Here is a 25000-nt window from a genome sequence, read left to right as displayed (position 1 = left end):
TTCTCCCATGGTTTGAGGTTAGGGCTGAGGCCCCCTGCTAAGGTGGTGTTTGTGTAAAACTGTCAATATATCCTTATAGGCTAAATTGTTGCAACGCCAATATAAAATCTTTAACGATTGCCTGAATGTTAGGCCAAATGGTCAGGCAACCAGTTGATAGCTATCTCATTCAAGGCAAGCATATTAACCCCCAGCAAAAGGTTGATTGGCTCGATACGGATGACGTTTAGATTGCTGTAATCTGGAACTCACGCTCAGGCCGATGACATAGTGAGTGCGATGCGATGCGAACCGGCGAATGCGATTCAAAGCGGCAAACCACATTTCTCTCACTATGTCATCGGCCTCACTCGTAAAAACTTCGATGAACGACCGTGCGGCCTAACATCCATTCGGCCTGATATCAGTGTGGCTTAACAACCACTCGGCATAACGACCATTCGGCCTTATGACCATTCGGCCTAACGACCATTTGGATTAGCATCCATTCTGCCAAATATCCATTTGGCATAACATACATTCGGGCTAATATTCATTCGTGTTATAGCGTTCAATTCATTCGTCCTTACACATATTCGACATAGCGATCATTCGGCCGAACGACAATTCGGCCAAGGATCCGTTCTATTTGACCTTACGACCATTCGGCTTAATGACCATTCGGCCATTCGGTCTAATGACCATTCATCCTAGTGCTCATTCGACTTTATATCCATTCGGCCTTACAACCATTCGACCTTACGATCATTCGAGCACGTGCATTCGACCTAATGGTCATTCGGCCTAACATGCAAAAAAGCTTAACGGCATAGCAATCATTCGGCCTAGCGACCATTTTTACTGTGAGTGAGTACATGAAGCGCTTGTTTTTCTACATGTTAACGCGCTTATCTCTGTTTCAAAAGTTGGGATTCAGTTGCAGTATTTAAGTTACAATACGAGGTTTCCTTAACTATATATGTATATATTTATATATATTTTGTAGAAAACGTTAGAGAAACAAAATAGATAAGGCAGATTTAGTCAGTAGTGTCAAATTGACACTCTTAGAATTCTTACGGATAAAAAAATCTGGGACGGATTAAAATTTAAAATATCTCAAAAAATGCGAAAACTGCCAAAAATAATTCAGAGGAGGATAATTTTTTTTTGGGAGTTTTTATTCTTCGGGATGATTCAGCCCTGCGAATAGGAAAAAAAAACAAGGTTTGTTAGAGACATACTTACACTGATGAATACTTATCTTACACATATTTCTACTTCACGATGGCATGTGAGTTTGTGATATCATTAATTGATTCCATTCAGATTTAAAACATGTTTCTTTAATCACATATCTTGCAATTCAAAAGAATACATTTATTAGTATTAAAATTTTACATTGCCTTTTGTTCTTGAGAATGTGATCGCACATTTATAATGATTATAAAGATCCTACTTGGTTTGATTATCGGAACAAATAATAAACAAGAACTGGTCTTTTTAAAATAAATTGTCGTGTTCTAATTTGGCAGTTGACAAAAAAAAAAAAAAAAAAAAAAAAACAAACTTATCAACTTTTCATTGTTCGATGTCGTGCGGTATGAACAAAATATCAGTGTTTACTTTCTATTTATCTATACTAATGAAATCTACAGCTATTATAATAAATAATTTGTTACAAAAATTGATGTTTTTTTTTTATTGTGAATCTTGCAAATTATTAACCTGATAATAATACTGATATTTATAAATTAAAATAACTTATGTACATCGCTTAGGATTTCAATTGTGATAATTGTTATACACTGGATTTTTATATATTAGGAATTGTCATCTCAAAACAATCCGAAACTTAGAAAACGTCGAAAAATGATCAGCTGAACATATTTTATCTGGATAGATTAGCATTGTGCAGTATGTTCACTTTTTCATTATTGGCAGTTCGTGTGAAAATTGAACGTTAACAAATCTTATTTAGTCAATAACTCAACAACTGAACAAAACTAGATTTTTAGATATGTAGTAAAATGAAATTTCTTACCTAGCTTGTTATGTAAAACCTCACAGAAATGATTTTATTTCGATTCCCCTGATATTTCCGTTGAAATTATATCGGAATCGAAAAAGAGACAGTTCTAAGAGGCTTTAAACACTAAGACCGGTTGAAGTTTCATCTTTCTACCATTCTTTTTGGTTTCTAACATGTAACAAAACCTAGTTTTGTTGCGTTGTTGAGTTATTAGCGAAATAAAAATTTTCACGTTAATTTTCACGAGAACGGTGGGTCTTGACTTGGAAACTTTTCAATCTGTTAATATCTCAATTCACCAATGTGGCAGTTATTCTGTGATTCGCGATTCACGTGATTCACCAAATTTAACCCGTTTTCCTGACTCCTATAAACAGTTCGAGAAAGTCTATTTCGAACACCTTTGATGGGTTCTCGAAGCACAAACGAACTGAAATTTTTGTTTGAAAGGCTGACTTCAGACAGGACCACGTGGTAAAATTTAGCGAATTACGTCACTCAATAAGTCCAGAATAAGTCCCAAAATTTCAATTTAAAGCAAGTAGGACATTCCTGTTGCCATCAAATAATTTATTTCGTCGATATGTAAGCTGAAATTCAGTACCAAAGTTTAAATCTACCGAGACCTAACACGATTTAGCAAGTATACAAAACTCTCGTTTTTATTGTGACGTCTTTCGCTTCATTTGGGAGAATGTGACACTTTTAATTTTAAACCTCAAACGGTGAGCGTGTGAGCGTGTCATGCCTCGGTCACGGTCAAAGTAAAAGAACCAATGCTTACGTTGCTTTGTTACGTTGTGGTGAAATTTTAATTGAGTATACTGGTTAAATTATATTGAAAATCTTTTGAAACACGCAAAGAGCTGTAAAGATAACAAATGTATGACTAAATCAATAAAAATTAGATTTTTCTGCTTTTTTAACTCATGTCACAATTTTTTGATGTATTTGTGTTTTAAACTTTTTTCTTAATAACGCAATACATTCCCAATGATTCCCATGTAATCCAATTCAGGGAGCGCTTGCATGAAAAAAAAACCTTTAATTTTACATGTACAGATTCTTCAGATACTGGTTTTGTGATAATGGAATTATTGATAATATATACTCGCGGAGTATTGAAAATCGTTTTCGAGAACATTCAATTTTACACATTAGAGAGCATGTCGATGATAGGAAATGGAATTGTTTAGTGCAAATTTCTACGTTGTTCTTTTCTAATTAAAATGACCCAACAACTAAACAACTAGCAATAATTGCATTTATATTAGAATTCGTTTGTGTCCTTAGATGATAATAGCTTCAATTATTTACACGTGTACTCCTCTATATGCCGCGTACATGTATCACACTTGACCTGACAGCACCACTGGAATTTGCAGTTGCACCGTTCTTTGACTACGATTTTCTTCGTATTGTATCCCCGGCCACAGCAAAGGATCGCACAACCATCTAGACCCGATGAAGTTTTGTTACAAACTCGCCCGTGGGTTCCTGTGTAAGAAAAATACAATCATTCAAAGTTTTTTAATACACAATCAAATTCCAGTCTAATATTTAAGAATATTTCAAATATGTAGGGGAGAGTGAGGAGACTTAATCCCTGGGTTGATTTAATTTCTCAGCCATTTTTCCTGGAATATCTTTAAAAAAAAGTGAAAAAAAATTTGCCAAATGGAATTACACGGATTAACTAACAATTTTTTAAGCAATTTTTTTAATATGTTTTCTATATGGGTTCAATTGATCCCTTCTCAATCATGCAATTGTCATTCATCAACCACCATGGTTGCAGGAAAAAATGAAAAAAAAAACTCCGAGAACTCACAGAATTGAAAAAAAAACAAAATATTATTAGGGGAAGTCGTCTATGGCCGGACATCGCCTATGGCCGGACAAAATAGATTTTTCGAAAACACAAATCTAATAATGTTTCAACGCTATATGAAAATAAAGTAAATTGTAGCCTGATATGGTGAAATATGGTAATCCAATCTGAAAAGGTAAACCAATGATAGGCATCTAAAGCTTTTGCTTAGTAGTACGGAGAGGATCGCCTAAACATTGCATTTGTATTGTGGTAAGTTTTTTCGGCTTGTAAAATTTGAACTGCACATGAACGACATCGTTGAATGGTTATCTTTCGACTATAGACAGTAGATATAAGATAATAAAACGGAAGTTCAAACGAATTTTTCTCTAGTTTTTTCGAAACAAATGTTTCATTCTGGTTTATCAAAAAAAACCTTTTCTGACTGGCTTCATAGAACGTTCAGTATTGGAAAACACATACTCACAAGACCAGTGCAAGTGATTTCAGTCATTTTACTACGTTTTTGTGCCATTGGTGACAACTTTGATGAAGTAATTCGTGATGTCCGGCCATAGACAACACTTTTGGAAATGAGTGAAAACTAACATGAAATGATTTCTCTTACCACATGAATATGTTGTAAATTAATTTAAATAATTTTAATAATATTGATACTGTTCAAATCAGTAGAGGAACCAATATTTACAAAAATCTATTTTTGAAGTTATTGCTTAAAAACCTTAAGTGTCAGGTAGTAGACGACTTCCCCCTATATCTATAAAATCTTTGGTGACCAAAATTTTAAAGCATACTGATTTTACCGAAGTTTAAAAAATTGGTGCTGATGACGTTTCTATGATAGGGGATAAATTTTCTACTTGAGCATGATACTTATTACGAAGATTTGATCATTAACCAATTCAATAGACAAATCTTGAATAATTTTTAGTTGTAGTAAATTACCTGGCCACTTAAGTTGTCTGTTGTTCCGACACCAGTCGGGACTTTCATCCAGATAAACCAAATCGAGGGGGGTCGGAATTTTGTATCGTGGATCTTTGACTTGAAGTCTACCTCGTTTGTTAATTTTCACTTGTGTTGCTTCATCGTACTTCTCTCGCAGGAAATCACCTGTGAAATCAAATAGATATTTTTACATAATTTTACTAATGGCAAAACTCAACAACCCTTACCAATTTCTCGAATCGATGTTAATTGTTGCCAGCATGTGATCAAGCTGCATGAACCCGAAACCCCATGACACTTACAGATGATACGTGACTTCTTTATAACAGCCTTAAAATGAGAAAGAATATTTGTAATAAAAATTGAGTTTTATATATTTTTCAAATGAAATGTTTCTGACTGCTGTTATTCATACGTTCAAAAATATTCATTTAAATGTGATTGTTGGATTTTGATTCTAGATGTTGATTGTTTTCATGATTTTTCGAATTCTCAAGTTTTAGTTCAATCGTACTTGATTTAAAAATCTCCCAAAGCGCACAAAAGCATAATTTTCTACCTTAATACAATTCGAGAGGGGTGGGGTAATACTTAAAAAGACAAATATAAGTCAAATAGCTATTATTATTATCATTATTAAGTTTTGTTATCGAACATTTTATTTTAATGAATTATCTATACTAAGAATCTACACAAAACAATTAGATAACACGAAACAATGAAGACTGGCGTACTCGGTTGATGAATCGGCTAGATGGCTCCCCCAATTGATGTAGATGCTCAGCAATCTGGAACGTACGCATCATTGCACTCACTGGTTCATTATGTCCGTAAGATGTTCGGTGGGTTCGATTCGATAGCAAAGAGTGATGACGTAAAGTCCTCGAAGGAGCATTAAAGTTGATCATTCCTAGCAGGTTTAGCGACTGAATTTCTCCATTCAGTATTTTTGCGATGAATGATGCCTGTTGAGTTTTTCGGCGGCGTTCCAATGTTTCTAATCCCAGAAGCTGGCACCGGTCGGAATATGCGGGAAGGTTTTCAGGATTACGCCAGGGTAGATGTCGTAGAGCGAATCTAACAAAACGCTTTTGTACACGCTCGATTCGCAAAATCCAACATAACTGATAGGGAGCATGTTCTGTAACTGACCGGACAAGTGCGCAATAGAGTGACTTCAAGCACAATGGGTCTCTGAACTCTCGTGCTACTTTGGAGATGAAGCCAAGCTGACGATTCGCCTTTCTTATAACTGAAGTTCGTTGACTATCGAACGTAAGCTGAGCATCGAGGATAACTCCAAGGTCGTCAACTTCAAATACCCTGTCAAGGCGCTGGTTATCGATGTTATAATCATATAAAATTGGCGTTTTCTTTCTATGGAATGTTATAACGGAGCACTTGGAGACGCTGACTGATAGCTTATTAAGTCTACACCATTCACCAAAGTGATCTAGTAAAGATTGAAGGTGTGCACAATCGACAGTGGATTCAACTGGAACGAATAGTTTCAGATCATCAGCATATCCTATTTTGGTTCCAATTTCCAAGCTAAGGATCAAGTCGTTGAAAAACAGAACAAACAGTAAAGGTCCCAAATTGCTGCCTTGCGGCACGCCAGATCGGTTAGTAAATGGAAATGATATGCTATCACCAAATTTAATCCTAATACACCGCTCAGTGAGGAATGATTTCAACCAAGAGATCATGTTGTCATGAATACCGAGCTTAGCTAGCTTAGCGAGTAAGATTCCGTGATCAATCGTATCGAATGCCGCTTTGATATCGGTGTATATAGCATCGACCTGTTTTTTTCGTTCCATTTGGTTCAGACAAAACGAAGTGTACTCTAAAAGATGGGTACTCACCGATCTGCCAGGCATAAACCCATGCTGTTCAGCGGCAATATAATGTGAGGAAGCGCGTAAGAGGGCTTGACTTACAACAATTTCGAAAAGCTTGGATCCTGCCGATAAACTCGTAATGCCTCGATATTGCTTCACATTTCGTCGTTCGCCATTTTTGAAGACAGGAAACATGAAGGAATTTTTCCAATAGTCCGGGGATCTACGTTGTTGAAATGATCGGTTATAGATTTGGGCTAGCGGCAACGGGAGAGCTTCGATGCATCGACTGTAAATAACAGCCGGAATTCCATCAGGTCCAGGAGCAAAAGAGCATTTTAGTTTCCTTGCGGCATTTTCGATGAGCCTTTGATCTATCTCGAAGGTGTTGAAATCTATAGAATCCGCCGGGACGTGAAACGTGGCATCAGAGCACTCAGTTTCGGAAGAGGCAGTGTCCAGGAAGACCACCCGAAAATGCTCAGCAAATAAATTGCAACACGTATCTGGAGAATCAGCAACAGCATCGTTGTAATTTATCGTTGTATATATAACATAAGACGTTTTTCGAAAAAAGCTTTCTAGAACTTGATAAAAATGAAAAAAAGCCAAAAACTTTAAACCCTTTACTGCTGGCATGTCAAACTCGCCGCAGCCAAAATCAGTTAGAAAACATAACACATTAGTTTCGCGGAAATTAGATACAATAATATGGAATATAGTTACAAGCAAACTTGGAATGAAATTTTGCGTTTAATTTTTATGTAAGCTTTTAATTTAACATTCTTATATTATAATGCATTATATCAATCGTCCTGACTCCTGATATCAGATTGAAGTTTATTTGTCACTGACACTTTCATTATTGATGATAAATTTTTATCAGATAATCTCGAACGATGAGAAGTTTTTGTAGCTTTCATTATGAAAAAAACTGCTCACATAGATAACTACTTGCAAACATAGCAAGAATTCTGGCAACAAATTTCCGTGACTTATCGTAGCGTTCAGGCAAATAACTGTAAAATTTTGGTACAGCCACTTCAATGAATTTCGCTTTTAATAAAGAATCGCACTGCAGCTCTATCAACTCAACTTTCAATTCAAAATTAAATATAAAATACTGGCTGTGCATATAATAAGCAATGAAACAAAATTATTCTCTCCCATTTATCACTAAGGCAAGTATTTATTTTCGCAAATAATTTTTTTTCAACATCCTAACACCGGCTTTGTGGTGGCAGCTTCGTGCCAAAGTATTGATCATCCGCCACTTAAATTAGTATCTTCCATGGAATGGAATGGAATAAAAATAGTTGGATAAATCTTACAAAAATTCGTAAAAAAAGAGTCTCACCTTGCTAAAGCATGCGAAATCTTTCAGTCTCCAATTTGACAGCTTGATTGCTGATTTTCCAGCAAACTAGACCCATTGCTGGAAAGTCCAGCAATTTGAAAACCGATTGCATAATTTTTCAGCAAAAATGGCAAGAACACAACCGAATTGCTGAAAAATCCAGCAATTTGAAAACCGATTGTTGGTTTCCAGCAAAAATTTGGATTACTGCACGTTTCCAGCAATTTTTTTTGCTGAAAATCGAGGCAAGTTGGCAGTTGGCAAGTCAGTTGCTTCCTGAGCCGACGTCCGTGAGTTCGAGCCCAAGAGTAAACATCGATCACAGTTGTACCGTACCGGATAAGTTTTTCAATGACTGTCCGCCAACTGCATCGTTGATATGAGTCGCGAATGACATAAAGATGTTAAAACGACTATAATCGAAACAAAAAAAAATCATCCTTGTAATTTGTATACACCGTCGAAAGGATGTCGAAAGGATATTTGATTTATATGTTCCTACTTTATGTCACAAGAAAAAATATACTCAATTGATAAACGATTTGCGCTTGGTCAATTTTCATTTCTGTGTGCATTCATTAATTATGTATTTTTCTTCACATTTTATTCATCAAACTAAAATATCACATGTGAGAACTCATGATATACATATTTAAAATTAATACTTACTCTTCTACCTGCTTCATTGTTATGCAAGTTCATAAGAGCACGCGCTTTAGCCGAAACACTAAACTTGACACCATTCAACGTTTTTTCAGGCTTTCGAAACATTTTCTTAAGTCGGTCATAAATGTTGAAATGTTTCAAATTGAATACTTCCGAATTCGTTATTTCTTTATTTATTCTGTCCTGTAAAAGTAAAGAAAAAAAAAATAAATGTTAACTTGAACGTTCCTTAACCGTAAATCAAAAACAGAACGCACCTGAAGTTCATTCATTTCTTTCGGATCCAAATTTGAACTTGATATCTCCTTGGCTATTCTATCCTGCAGTTTCTGCAAATCTTCCGGTCGAAATAAGGTATCAGTTCCATTTAGTACGTTTTCGCTTGTATCGTTCAGTGTTTCGAGCAATCGTTCCACAATTTTCGGATATTTAGCGGGGATTGATACCAGCCCTCGGGTGCCACGCTTTTTCTCTTTCTCCTTGATATCTATGAAAGTTTGGGAGAACCTGCAAGAAAATCGAAAAAAGGTGTCAGTTTTGGCCTCCTTCAAGAAACATGGGCATAAATCACGAGCAGACGTAAGATGAATTTGAAGGATTGGAAAAAAAAGATTTATTTCAAACGTGACTTCAATCACGTCGGGATCAGCACTATTGTCACGCGCTTGTACGACATGTCGGAAGATTTACGAACGTGCTCCTCGTAGGAAGGTGACTTGCCATTTCCGTTGAAGAAAATCAATCATCTATGGACGGTGAACAGGTGCAAGATGCGATTCTACTAGCAAGTGGGATTCGTTTGATACAAAACGCACATGTTATCAAATTATTTCACCTTTCCTGCCAAAAGCGAGAGGAGAGGAAGGAAAATGTTGTGGTTTTCCATAGTGGATGAAGAAGCATTCAATTGCTAACTCAGCGTATTGCATTGAATCGCAATACTTATAAATATTTCAAGACAATAAATGCAAATTGTTAGTTGCATTTTCAACTTATGAACAATTTTATAAACAAGCTTAAAGTTATTGTTAAATTTTTATCTTCCTTTCTAGAAAGGCATCATATTTTCGTTCGGACCCTTTTAGGTTCAGTTCGTTCATATATGTACTTGAAAAAGCTAAGTTTTAATCTTAATAATGATACTTCATTCTATGATGACGATGATATATTTTCGAAAAAAAAACTATTTCTTCATCAAGTAGAGATCCGCCAATCGATATAATATAAGGGGATGAAATTATTTCCTATACTTCGGCGTTGAATGTCTTTAAACTAAGGCCCGGATATTTAATATAAAATTTAGGAAAAGTCCGGTTCGGTCCGATTGCCCGGATTTCATTGGAAAAGTCCAGATTTTGTCCGGGTTTATTCTCATTCTCATTCTCAAATCAAACTACAAAATACAAATTGTGTTGCATAATTTTTTTATGTATGTGTCCAAAACGAAATTTTTTTAGTACGTTTCATAAACATAATCATGAAAGTTTTTTTTGAAAGCCCAAAAACAGTTTATAATCTGCTGATAAGCTCACGCCAAAATACATTTTGTAGGGGGTTTCTGAAGATTCTGTTGAAATATGACGGTTCAACGAAAAGTAAGCTGTCACTTTTTGAAATATTTACAAATATTTTTTACTTCTAAAGTTTAGTTCAAATACAATTTCAACTCATCTTAAAGATCATTAGCTCATCTTGAAAATCATTGTTTGAATATGAAAAATGAAGAATAAACAATTGTTACGGTTTTCTACTCCATCTAGGTTGGTTAAAAATCCCATTAGAATAAACAAAACCGTTCCTCAAAAAAAAGTTGCCTTCTCATTTCGATATCTAGCTCGAAATACTGAAACCTATAAAGAAGTTTTTTATGACAACAAATGTTTTGAGACTTCAAGTATTAGTGCAAAGTTTATAGGAATCGGTTCAGTCGTTCTTAGGATCGCGTTCCAATTTTTCTGGGCCTGGACCTTAGTATAACTAAAACACACGTTAGGTCTTTGAGTGTTCAAAGAGCACGTAGGGGAGAATGGGGATACTTGATCCTTTTTTTTTATTTTCATCATATCTTTTTGAAAAAAAACATCAACTCGCCATCTTTTGCATTTTCTGACAACGTGTAATTTCAAGTTTATATGCTGTAAAAGTTAGATCGATACATGAGCCCTTAGATGAACTAGAAGCGTTTTGAAAGTTAAGGAGACGTGATCCTTTATTAAAGGAGGCTTTATCCTTTGATCTGGCTATCAGACTAAGCTTTGGCAAAAATCATCCAAATCTAAAGATAAAAGTTCCATTGACTTTGTTGAACACATTAGTTTTTATTTCTCAGTGTCAGACAAAGAGAATTCTAAAAGTTAGTCTTCTACCCTATAGTCATTGCATACTTAAAGGCGCAATTTCTAATTTTTGGATAAATATTTGTTATGAAACAAATATTAGTAATTTTTCAAACAAAGTTAAATACTAAAAAAATAATTTTTTAAAAATTTGTTGAGATAACAGCTTTGTAGTTTTGTTCAATTTAGAACATTTTTCTAGAACATTTGATCTTTGTAAGACATTCCGGTTTCGAGACATAGCGAAGGAATCAAATATCCCCAGGGAGCAAGTATCCTCATTATCCCCTATAGTAACCCTACTTCAGCTTAGTATCGGAATCATTTATTGAAAGACATTTGTAGCCCATTTAATGCCTAGGCTTGAAATTTTAGAATAAAAAACTCGAATAAATATGAGCCCGAAAACAGTATCCCACTCATGCAAATGTGAAATCATAAAGTCGAAATCACTGTGCTAATTTCGGGGGAGTCATATTTTCGTGATATTAAAAATAACTTAGAACGTAATTTATGTACCCTTGTCTGGGAAAGTTTGCGCTCCGCATTACACTTGTGTAAACGAAACTGATCTGATGTGCTTTCCCCAGCTTAGTTCTACCTATTGCTATTGGGTTGCGATGATTTGACGTTGTCGTACAATGCTGGCGGTAGGTGTTGGGTGGAGAATCGGTGAGGGTGTGGGTGTTTATCTTTCGGTTGCCGAAGGTTGCACTCAAGAAGTACAGCAAACACAAAGGCATAAGCAAGGATTTTCTCTTCAACAACGTGGAAAAGCTGTTGCTGTTTGCCATTGTTGTCTAAAAGTTTCTATTTCCGTTAGAAACGAGCATCGTCGGTGGCGCTGCACCATAAAGTCGATGGCGGTTAGATCAACACACTTCAACAAATGTGACACCAATGATCCTAATTCCCGCCTTTTTGGAGGGGTCACATTATGCCACATTTTCGATAAATATGCTACAATATGGATCTGTGAGGCGTGTTTTGAAGAGGCAATGCCATCGGATTATATGTGAAGGGCGTGAAATTTCGGTCGAGTTCTTGTTTGTAGCTTTCGTGTATTATTTGATACTGCAGAACCGCAAGGGTGCAGGATAAAAGTAAACACAACGGATCATTTTAGTAACACATTATTCGCACACAAATTTCGCAGCCTCCGGTCGGGAAGTCGCTCTGTGTATAGCGTATCATAAAAACCATAAGTGTTTCCGACGTAGAGTGTCATCTAGGATGTGAAATTATTGCATCTCTTCAACAACAGTCGCACCCAGCGAAACTAAGCTGCCCGAAACTGCTGCTGGTGGCGTGAAACATTGATTTGATATGCATTGCTACCATACTGGTGGAAATTGTCGTCATAAATTATTACATAAAATTCAGAAAAGGTTGCGTATCTCCCTACCATGAGATTTGTTGGGTAACGGTATTGTTTCGAGTGGGGGAACCATCAGAGGAGTACACTTACTTGTATCCGAATTCCATGTCATCTCCACATCCTCCCCAAGTCCAGTCTTCGTGAAGCTGTGCTGGCCGAGGGCTTCTGGAGCATCCACATGATGCCAGCTGTCCGTCACGGCATGCCCGGGCGATGAAACTGGCAGCGGCCGCCGCTGCTAGTGAATGTACGAAAGCCATCTCTGGCGAACCTGAAATGTAGGATATAAAATATTGTGGAATAAATTCGGTTAAAAATGTCTTTGTTCAGAAGTTAAATGTAGCATTAGCATTTAGGTGTTTTGATAGGGCAGATTATAATTTCTTGTTGAAGTACAAATGGCAAGAATGACCTACACAACTAGAAAATAATGATAAAAATAACGTGTATTTTCGTATAGTTACTTAAATAGGTATAGCTTTTAGCTTATCAGAAACAATTTGCGGCCACTGGCCAATTTCCGGTTTAACCAACTTTATAACTCCATACCAAATTTCCATACAAGCTTTGAATTTTTTGCTACAGCTAATTTCAAATCCTAGAGCCACCAAAATTTGAACCCAAACCCGTTCGACACTTTTTTGGCCCAATTTTGACCAGTATAATGGATATATCAGCATCGCTTAGCATTAAAAATAAAAATCAAATTCGACTGTTTAATAAATTCGATGTGTATAATTCAATGAGTTGCAAACTTTTGATTAGTTTACACTTCAAATTTCAGGTTGTTTTAAAACTGTTATAATTCTGTTTTGTTTGAAATGCAGATTGCTCGTTAAATGAAAAAAAAAAAAAATTGCATTAAAATTGAAAACCAAAAACGACAAGTTTTTTGTCAATAAATCAAAGTTTTCACAAATTTCGTCGTCGACAGAGCAGGAAGCTTCGGTACCTACTGTAAAAAAAACACCTGATGTGACGCAACGGAGGGAAACGGCTTTTTCTTGAAATCCACCGCATGAAAAAAACTTTAATTGGTTGCAAATTATAGGTTCATTTGTTTGTAGCACGGTGATATATAATTTGTTCAATAAAACTTGGACACCTAAAAGTTATTATAGAACCTGAGTAAACCCATAAAGATTTCAAATATAAATAAAGGATTTGAGTTGATTCAAAATCATTCTAGAAACAAGGAATGGGAATAAAGCTTAACAACACAAACTAGGAATTAGGTTTTTTTTGGACTAATTTTATAGAATTTTTTTTACTTTTGATGTCTTTGTTCTTCGTTATTCAACTAAAGTGGTCTGAAGGCAAAAATTATGCAAGAGAATACAAAGAAGTGATACAAAAAGTTTTTTTTTGAATAGGTATACACTCGTTCGTATGAGTTGCATGCAATTCAGATACCTAATGGTCTGTCAACAATTTCGACCTTGGCTAGGTTTACTCAAGTTTCGACCATTAAAGGGCCTTCGAAGAGTCAAGTTCAACTATCCAAGTACTTATTGAAATTTATATTAAACTCTTCTTACAGTGCTGTCCGCTTACGGTAAATTAGCTATAGTGTAGCTGCTCTAGTCACTTTTACTCACAGCGTCAATTATTCAAAAAGATGTCACTACCAAATCTAGCACAGTAAGCTCTAAGATGATTAACATAACATGATCAGCACGACGAATACTCCTTCTTCCACTGTAAATTTGCATAATTGAAAACGATTAATTCAATGCCGCCGATCGAAAGCTCTATCGCTGCCGCTCGTTGGCCGCACGACCCACAGAGTCCCGATTCGGATGCTGTCTGCTGCTACAGGTTGAGCTCACACACAAACTGGACCTGATTGGTGGTCAAACATGATTATGTGTGAACAAGGAGAAAATGCCACAAGCTACGAAGAAAAATACTACCGCATCACAATGTCGGCATTCCGACAAAATATTTTCCTCTTTGATGTTGCGGCATGATCTCTTTCCGCTTGAATGTGTCATAAATTATGCTTTATTATTTCTCTCGACACCACACAGAACTCGTACGCACTCAAGACGGAAAATTTTGCGTGCCACCTAGAGAAGGAAACCGATAGACACCAGAATGGGCTAGGCATTGAACTTTGTAATGGGAGGTTAAAATCTGTTACCCTCTCTGTAGGATTCGAATAATGTAGACAGCTACACATGTTCCAAAGCAACTTTTCCCTAACGTAGTCCTTTGTCTTCATGCTCTCTTCTTCGGACGGTTTTGACAAAGTGGAACTAATTGTCGAACGAATTGTTTTGCATGACCTGTTAAGTTCTTGTTCGAGAAATGTGACCTTCACAAATTTAGTTTTTAGGCCAAGATTTAAGGTAAGCTATCCATACTTAAGGAAGAAGTAGGGGTAGTTTGTTGGTGTCGCACGTGTTTTTTTTTCGCTCCTCAGGTGAAAATTAAATTTTTGAGTTTAAGAAGTTTCTTTTTGTAAAATTGTGTTTTTGTCTTGTATAAGTGGATAATACATAGTGATCTATAATTGCATGTAACATTGTAACATGTTTAATTGTATGTGCCCGACCCGATTCTCCGTTGATTTCGTTTACCTCCAGCAGGGACATCGTTGAATGATTCGCCTAAAATTATGAATTACCCTTTATTAATTTATGCAGAGATGTGAGGTTATCCCCTGCAATTTGCACCGAGTGCAGAGAAGTTTTTATTCTATATCAACCTTTTCCAACTTAAAAAGTTCTATGTCGAAAATATTTTCTAGTGTGAATAAAAAGTGAGATGCGCATAAGAGTAATGTCAGAAATCTTCGTAAAGATTTTTAAGATTTAAGTAAGATTTTTCCAATTAAGTTGTGCCTTGGAACCCGACAGTTTTTTAATATGCTCGTTTTATAAATTATGTTCCAGGTTTGAAATTTCCGATATTTTTCTATGCTAGAGTTCTGGCGGTTAGTTATTGAATGATATATTCGTTATGATTCATATTTATGACGACACATTGGAATCGTTCAGTTACTGTGTAAGTTATGGATGTGTATTAGACTGCTGCCCCTAATTTGTATGGGAAATTTAAAACCTGTGAAATGTTATACGCTGCAGGCTAAAATTGATCCTGGGCCTAGTACAAGATCTCATGCCAAATTTGGACCAGATCGGACCACGGGAAGGGGTCGCTCAACGAGCCTGAAGTTTGTATGGGATTTTAAGACATTTTGTTCGAGAGAAACATGAAAAACCAGTTTTTCGTCAATAACTTTTGTCTCCTTCGACTGATTTCTTTCAAAAACGGGTTCCGTCCAGTCATGTTCCTAAGCCCCTGTGGTTATGCAATATATTTTTTTAAATTGTCAAGCATTTTTCCGCCCTTACTTCTTTCCGAACTATCAAGTGAATATCATCCAAACTCAAATATTAGAAAAAACATGAAAAATTGTAATCGAGCGCAACAACAATGGTTAAAATCGGTCATTATTTGACGAAACGGCATGCATTTCTTATTGAGTGTCCTGGTCGGACATTTAGTCGCCTCATTAACACAGTGATGAATGTCACCCTTAAAAAAGTTAGCCAGTTGGGGTTAGCAACGTCTACCAAATCAATCATTAAAACATAGGTACTAAACACTTATCTTTTTCAGCTTCATATTTTACTTTCATTTATGAAATTCTTCATGAATCAGTTTTGAGTTTAATCAATCAGTGATAACTGATTAACTAACAAATCTAACTAATTGATTATACTTTCATCAATTTAGGCACAACATTTATATCAAATATAATTGAAACCAATATTCACCACACTTATTTTCTTCATACAATGAGAAGGCGACACCATCAGCATCCTCTAGCGAACAAAATGGAAGCACTAATTTGAGAAGTTCATCTAACTTGTGAATAGCGTGTATTTCGGACTCGACTTGATCAGGGATGCCAGTTATAATAAATACAATTATTTATTTCTAATCCTGCGCCATCAAAATTTGTTTACGCGTTAAGTGCTGGCGAAAATTATCAACTCAATAGTCTAAAATCTGTGCTGGCAGATTTGATCGTGAATGTCGTAATTCAATGTATTTTTAGTTATTTATAAAGTCATTATAAATTAGTCATTTATTACAAATGCTTGACATTAACGTTTTTGAGTCAAATAACATTCCCTTTTCATTCTTTCTTTTTTTCAAAACTTTGCACTAAATCGATAGTTTTATTACAATCACGATGTTTAAGGGTTTGGATAACGTTTTAAGAATTGTAAGAATTTGCGCTGTTAATAATTTATATTTATTCAAAAAGTACTCATTTTACTTCCGCCTTCTCGATATGCTATGCCACACTTTATGCGATAGTCAATTGAAAAATCAGGACACCTGGCATCTCTGATCAAAGCTCCGAAAAAATTAACAGTGTAATACTTCCATTTCTGTCGCCAGATAGCGCTATTCGTGTCTCCTGTTTTCTCGTTAAGTGGTGTATATCGGTTCAAGTATATCTGTTTATATGATGATGATGATGAATGATCTAAAAACGTAAAATTCTACTGAAGAAAGTTTAAAAAAAGATGTTATATCATATAACAAATTTGTTGAAGTCTGCAAAACGATTTGATGATTAAATATATTAAAACATATCTCAAATTTATTTAAGTTAATACTTCTTGAAAAATCCGGTTATAAATCTGTTATTTCACTAAATTGGAAAAAGTAAACGAATAGAAAACTTTTATAACTTTTGTGCAAATGTCAAAATTAATTGGGGTCTTGGAGAAAGTTAATAAAAATCTTTATTTTAAATTTTGTTTGTAATATTTTAAAGTTTTGTCAGAAAAGTGCAGAACTTTCTCAATCTATTTTTGCCTATTCAGGGCACCGAAATTGATCAAAATAGTCTCTTGAATTTTTTGCACTTCAGAAAAATGTGGATTGGGTGGCTTTGTTGAATTCATCAAAACCCTTCTGAACGAAGAGTCCAAGAACAAGAAATACAAAAAAATGGAGGTATCTGCATAAAATTTGTAATGATATAAACAATTTTTTGAATTATTTAAAAGTGATAAGTAATAAAGTAGGTAATGGACGAACTTGTTAAGATACACTTCATAATAAAAACCAATTTTAAAGAAGAGGTAGGGTTCTGTGTCAAGATTTGAGTTTCAATACAAAAGGTATATTAAGTTGCAAATTGCAATTGACGTCATATAGTGTCGTAGAATAAAATGTCTTTGGCATGGAGTGATTAAGGAGTGCGGAGGCGAGCCAATTTTCTGACATGTTTGTTAACAATTATTTTAAATCACCTTTTGTGATCAAGCAAGTTCACGTTACTACGGTAAATTCATTTCTTGAACTGAAAATTTTCTTTTAAAAAATCTCATGAGGGGGGGGGGGGGGGTTTGCTGGGGTCGTTGAAACTTGATGTTTTCTCGAAAAGGTTAGTTTACTTAAATCTCAGCGTACAACTTTCGAGAATATGATGGCTAGCATCTTATAAATGCTAAAACCACCAACCTACAGAAAGTGTACTATGTATGCCGTTATCGGGTTTCGATCTCATGACCGTTGGCTTAGAAGGCTTGAAGGGTATCCTCTTCGCCACGTGCAGCGAAAAATTGATTTCTAAAACCGTTTTCCTACTCATGACCATTACACAAACTCGACAAAATGATTAATTTTACTGATACGATTCAAAATTCAAAAATTCAAATTCAAATTAGAATCCAAGTTTCATTCAAGCCTTTTTTGGTAAGTCATTAGTACTATTCAAAATGATGTTCTTTATTCTGAACTAGGAATTTGCTTGGAAAATAAATTTTAAGCAGTCTTGTTTAATAATTTGAAATCAATATTTCAGAAACACCAGAAAATGAATACAAATAAAAATTCCGAATGAAACCAGAATTTAAAGCTTCGGACATAAGAATCAGTGTACAAAAAAGAATATTAAAAATAGACTACCAGATTAAAAAAAAAGTAGTTCCAAATTAAAAAAATAATTTTAAGATCAAGTCAGAAATTAACCAGGATTAAAAATTGTTCAGCAAAATGATAATATTTGTTATTTTTTAATCATCTTAATTTACATATCTGTTCTTCACTTTCAATTGAAGGATTGATAGTTTTCCGCGAATATATCTTGAAATTAAAAAAAAAGGGTTTAGTTACGATTGAAAATGTGAATTGTCGATTGAGAAGATAAATCAATTTGAATTTAAAAGAATTTATTCAAAACATATAGTTGACGATTTAAAAAAAATTGATAAAAAAGAAGAAAATATTTTATTTTATTTCAATAGTGGCAGTGATCGAAGTCTGAGATAAAGTAATTATTCCAACTCAAATTCAGGTATTGAAATAAAAGGCCAAAAAAGTTAATTTTTGAAGGCTATCGTGAAAAGTAAACAAAAAGTAAACATTTAGAACTTTTTTCAAAGAAGTAAAAATCACATACGTGTTTTTTTAAAATATTTTTTGCATCGTTCTACAATTTGATAAAAATTAGCAGAAATATATCAAATGATTTTCATCCTTTTTCAAAAGTTGCATATTTGGATTTAGGGTAGCCAAAATTAGCATCTAAATTCTTTGCACCTCGAGAAAAAAAGGAATTGTATGCCTTTATTCAATTTAGAAAACCCTTTTGAATGTAGAGCTGAATATTTGAAAGACTCCTGTCGCCTGACACATGAATACCAACTTGTTGATGTGTTAGATTAATATTTGATGAATAAATTTTGAATTAAAAATTGTTGGTTTCAAATTCTGAGCTTTTTTAGATACACTTCTTAATAAAACCCCATACTAAAGACGATGTAGGGTTTTTGAGTTGCAATACAAAAGGTTCATTTAAATGTAAATCGAAATTTAAATTCAAAATTTAATTTTCAACTCGTGAACGTCATAACTACAGTGTTGTACGATGAAATGTCTTAGGCCTAGAGTGATGTAGGACTAAATTTCGCCAGACATTTTTGTTTACACTTATTTTCAAACACATTTTGGGATCAAATAATTTTACGTTACTCCGTTAAATTTATTTTAATAAAATCTTCACGGGATCTTTTCAGAGATGTGAAGTTTTTTTTCCAAATCGTTCTAAAAAGACACCGTGATTTTCCTTGTGACAATCCTTGTTACGAAAACAAAGTTTAAAATCTAGAATGGTTCTGTGTGCTGTGTCTTCTTTCAGAAAATTTTGTTTTTAAAAGAAGACTTTGAAACTAAATGTTTCTTTAAAATGAAAACTCGAACGTGTTTGGTACGATAGGAATTTTTAAAGACCTCAAAAAAGTGGGTGTACCGTCAAAATAAGTTCATTCGATTTTTTTAAACGACATATCAGCTATCAATACATGTCATGTTGCAATTTCCCTTATCAGCTATTTTTTTCAACAGTGCACAAAAGCCGAGATTACTCGTATAGGTGAACAGTCTCTGGAGACGACAAACTATTATCTTTCATGTTTTGCCGATGCTGGTAAAACATATGGGCCACAACAAGCCACAGCCATCGCCAAACTATAGACGGAGCATCTCTACCACAAAAGACGGCTGGATGGCTGATGGCGTGCGTATCGTGAATGGCAGCCTGGCAGCAATGTCAAAGGTTATGAAAGATTCATAGACACTTGACTTGGCAGAAGCGATTCCGGAAAAAAGGACCCATTTCGTCAGTGTCATCACGATGTGAAAGGATTTCAGCTGACATGACGACCTGAATCAAGCTTTACTACGCAACATAAAATAACGGAAATATTAATAGAAAGCATTTCTGCGGATGTCGGCGTGTATGATTGTGTTAACTAATTTATCAATAAATTGGATACGTCAGCAGAAGTCAATCGAAAATAATCAAACAGATTGTTGGTTGGTGCTTCATAAATACCTACATGAACCACGATTGGGAAAACGTTCTCTAAAGCTGTGTTTAAATATTTATTTTCTTGAGAAAATAGAGAATGCTTTAAATAATATTTTCCTAAAACAACTTTGATTTTTTTTTATGTAGATACTTATTATTAAAATATAAAGTGATTTCAAGCGAAGAAACGTTCCTCTCTACAAATATGGAAGAAATTATAAATTTCAATCATTTATTCCGCGTAGGTGAAAATAAAGAAGATAAGTCAACAAAAGATGATTGTGTAAAAAAACATCATTATGTTGTTCTAGCACTCACGAAGGTTTTTATTTATAAAATAGCTACTCAAGTTTGATTATGAGATTATCAATCGTTTAAGGATCATGCCAAGAGAACATTTTATTCCTCAAGTTCTTACTTTGAGTTTTTATTGCGGTTAATTCCATGAAACACCCTAACGTGTCAAAGCCGTGAAATCGACTGCAATGGGAAAGGGTGAAGTACCAATTAATTTTGATTCTGTGTCGGAAACAATGATTGTGCTCGGATGCAATGACAATTTAAATGTATTTCAGCGTCATTAAACAATTATTTCTGTATATTACGTTAAACCGTTTCGAGACGAGAAATTCTGGGTTCATAGCTTTGAAAATGGTAGGAAATCAGGCAATTTTATAATCACAAAGACTAAACCCGGAAGAGAAAACTCGAACTATGTGCGATAAAAAAAATTCTTTACCTTCGTTGACAATACCTTTGGTTAAGTCGTAATTAAATCTGGAATCGCTTTTCAGGAAAAATCTATTTTTTTGATTTTTTTTTATTTTAAACGGCCTTGAGGTTTTAAGGAGGAAAACTCATGTATCGAAATTTGGTCGTTGATGATTTCCAACTTTGTTGAAAAGCGTAAAATTTAAATTTTCATCTTAAGGAAAACTTCTGCATCTTTTTTTACGTAAATCATAATAAATCGCTGCAATTTTACAGTATCCAAAAAAGCTCACACTGAATATTTTATGATTTTTTTCCAAAATTATGAAAAAAGTAGAGTTTTACAATTATCGGAACCATCGAAAAAAGTTTAATTTGTTGAACCTGGTAATCACATATTTAATACATCCTCGGATGCTCCAAATTACAGTTTGTTTCATGAACAACTTTTTTCAATAGAGCTCAGTGTAGCCTCCATTTCACAAACTGTGGAAGCCTTAAAAAGATTATTTTGTTCCTTAAACATTTGTTTCTATGATTATGAAGTTATTAAAATTTCTCCAATATAATAGGTTTTTCAATGAAGAATGCTGATTAAAATGGGGATTAATCAGGACAGCATTTAAAACAATATTTCTGGCAAGCTTAGCTCATACGAAATACCTAAGTTGAGAATAAAAAAATAAAGATTTTATTATCAACCATTTTTATTCACACGCTATTTAGTAGGAGAATCGGGATAATCGTTTATCAATTAACAGCATTTATTCACAGTTTAAAAAAATATGTTTTCTTATAAAGTTTTTTTGTGCGAAATCTAGCCGTTTGGAAAAAACCAGCATTTATCTTTAATCGTCGAGGTAAATCATTAACGTATAATTTGAAATCACAGCTCTTATACATTCTATATATAATTCATACTAATTTAAAACATTGTAAAATGTTCGAAACTACTTACTACTACTCTGAATTATTTCAATAAGAATCACGACGACCCAAATAATTGTTTGGCCATCAAATGAGCTCTAATTACATACAATCCACCATTCAACCCTCGTATCCAATTTCTGACTACTTATTAGGAACCAAAAAGTCAAAAGAGGAGAGAGTATAAAAAGATTTTCTACGATTTTATGAAGGTAGGAGATTTCTATCCAATTAACTGGTCGGTAAACAGTTCATCACAGGCTCAGGAGAAGTATCAAGTCACAAAGGGCAACGTTAATAATTTAACGAGAATTGTTGCGTTCAACTTTGTAATCTACCGCAGCATCATCATCATCAGCTTCTTCATCTTCTCCGTTGCACCGCCCGCGCCTTTCTCGAACCCGTTTCCACTGAAATGATCATAGGAAAAGCACATTCTGGATTCTTCATCTTTCAAGGTGGTTTAGCCGGTTGAGATTACTAAAACCCTCCCGAGAATGTACCTCATTTTTCGATATCCATTCTTTTCATCAAACTGTAAGTATCACTGGTACAGTGGCTCTTCCTCTCTACCCTGTTTCTTCACCCCATTCATTAAAATTTTATAATCCAATTCAATGGTCCTACCGCTTAGGTACTTAATATTACCCACAAAAGGTACAGCATCATATTAGGGGTTCCCTAAATTTGTGTCGAATCTTATTACAGTTTTCATTAATCATGCATAGTGCATCGGTGTAACAAAATATGGGTTGTAGTTTGTATGATTGTTTAATATTGGTTTAGCTAAGAATTTGAAGATTTTCTATCGAGTCAAATACTTATTCATTCATGATCTACAAAAAAAAATTCTAAAGCGAATGCCCCTTTTTAAACCATGGTCAAACAAGCTTCAACAACGGTGTTCGTGTCAAGAAAGACATGCAGGTTTGAGCCGTTTGCTGCTTTCCATTGTCCATTTTTCTTTCAAACTTGAAAGCAAACCGCAGAGAAAAAAACGAAAGACTTTTCGTCAACTTGTTAAGAAGTCTATTGTTTGCTTCATACTAATAAAGCTACTGCTTTCTGTGTTGCGAGGTATCTTGAACGATGCCGCAGGATCAGGTGGTCAGACGATTTCGGAGAACAACGGAGAGTAGAATTACAACCGAACTGGATGCAATGAGTCTGCAATTCCGATTGAGAAACTTATTGAAAATAATTACAAGCACCAGGAAGCTTATATGAAGAAAGTATAGCACATTAAATTAAACTTGAGTATAGCGAGTTTATCTGAAACATGTGTTTTTTTTTAAATATGCATGATAAACCTTTAATACATATCTAAGTTTCTTCAATTTTACAGTTTTTAATATACAAAATAATATTCAAAACTTATTATAAATTTTCAATTTGATTATGTCGCGTCTTCTATAAGTGCTTTAGATGACCTTTCACAATATATTTTTTTATGCTTGTTTTTTTAATATTGTCAATGCTTCCAACAGTAATTCTATCAGTTATTGCTCCCTTCCTAATTTTCCCATGCGATGCCAGGAGAAAAATTCAAAATAGCTACCCATCCCGCAAGCATAACAAAAGTGGCTGTAAATCCCTAATTTGTTCCGGACGCATGGCAGACATTACGAGAATATAGCCCAGCAGTGACGACGAAAGGGAACGACGACGTCATGCAGATTCGAGGATTTTTACACGCCTAATGAATGGACCCCTACTTGCATTGTCGGCTGGAAAGATTGTAATTATGTATATTCCAAATTTTGAAATCGTTACGAATTGCCGATGCAAAAATCAAAGATGTAGCGGGAAACCCCGTACATTTGAAACATTTTTTACACTGCATTTATACAAGAATGTGTTACACATATCTATTTTGAAAAATTTAGCAACTCGACGTCTTTTGCATTTTCTGACAGCGTGTAATTACAAGTTTATATGCTTCAAAAGTTAGAACGATACATGAACCCAGGGCCGTAGGAAGAACCGACTCATGGGGGGGGGGTTTGATGACTAATTTTTACCTATGATGTTTTGTCTAACAACACACGAATAAAAAATATTAAAAAAAATTTTGTTTTTACTATATGATAATACGTTTTTGAGTACTCCTTAACAGTTTTCATGTGAAATTATAACTTAAGAGAAGACACGAATGCCACAAGGATGGTAAAGTGTCATTTGCAAAACCTTGAAACAGTAACTTTTTTTTCATCGATGGTTAAATTTTTTGAATTTGTTAAAAAGTCTGGTAAATCTATTTATTTGATTTGAGCATAAAATAAGTTCTTTTTAGGGTAGCTTTCGTTTCTTAAAAAACACTTATTCTTTACTCAAATCAAACAAGCCAAATCTTCCAAACTCTTTTGCAAATTCCAAGATTCTAACCTTTGATGAAAATAAATAAAATTATCAAAAAAAAAATAAAACTTTTTCGAATCACATTTGCTTGATGCAAACTTGGAATAAATTTATGATTTTAATTTGAAATTTGGCTTTAAAAACTGGAATAATAATAACGTTAAACAATACACCAAAAAAAAAGTGCAGTTTTTTAGGAGAAAATAATGTACATTATTCTTGAACAGGAAATAATTTTCATAAATAATCAGTTCCATACTGAAAATCTTATGTATGATTTGGTTAAATATGGTTTGGGATTCAAAAACTTAGAAAATTAAATCAAATTCTACTTTATATTTGTGATTTTCAGCTGAATTGTGTGTACAAACTTGTTCTGAATAAAAACTTTGAAATTTGGAAATTGAATTGACAAGCAAATTTTTAAGTTAATGTTCTCTTGAATTTCTCAACAAATTTATATTGATTGAAAAACTCATTCACTAGCTAAATCTTTTTCTGAAATCTGAATTCTACATCTGAATTCAAAAATAGAACTTTGAATTAGTTTCGAATTTCAATACGATTTCCGAAATGTACAAAAACTACGATTTCCGAATCTTAATTCCAGATCAGAATTTCATGAGCCAAATCTTAGAGCCTTCATTCATGAATCTATTATTCAAATTCTGTAGTGCTGGTTTAATCTTAAAACATTATTTCAATGATTTATTTTAAATCTGTTTAGTGAATCTGATTTCAAATGTGAATTTCGAATGATGAATCAGAATCTGGTTTTCAATTTTTG

At 34.3% G+C, this 25000-nt stretch overlaps 2 protein-coding genes across 2 annotated transcripts in view; both read right to left on the bottom strand.

The window, feature by feature from the left end:
• Positions 1-25000, bottom strand: part of LOC129743134 (uncharacterized) — a gene marked incomplete at its 5' end in the record, with an annotated part of 130922 nt that overhangs the window by 40608 nt on the left and 65314 nt on the right. The window lies entirely within an intron of this gene.
• On the bottom strand, positions 1321-12641 carry LOC129744801 (protein Wnt-5-like). The gene is made up of 6 exons (XM_055737507.1): positions 12465-12641; positions 8918-9167; positions 8664-8843; positions 5021-5123; positions 4791-4958; positions 1321-3508 (listed from the first exon to the last, which is right to left on the bottom strand). The coding sequence occupies exons 1-6, from the start codon at positions 12632-12634 to the stop codon at positions 3321-3323; spliced, it is 1059 nt and encodes a 352-aa protein (XP_055593482.1). The 5' UTR covers positions 12635-12641; the 3' UTR covers positions 1321-3320.

This window comes from Uranotaenia lowii, chromosome 2, assembly GCF_029784155.1.
Source record: "Uranotaenia lowii strain MFRU-FL chromosome 2, ASM2978415v1, whole genome shotgun sequence".
Classification (NCBI taxonomy): Eukaryota; Metazoa; Arthropoda; class Insecta; order Diptera; family Culicidae; genus Uranotaenia; species Uranotaenia lowii.
This window is presented reverse-complemented; position numbering and strand designations above follow the sequence as displayed.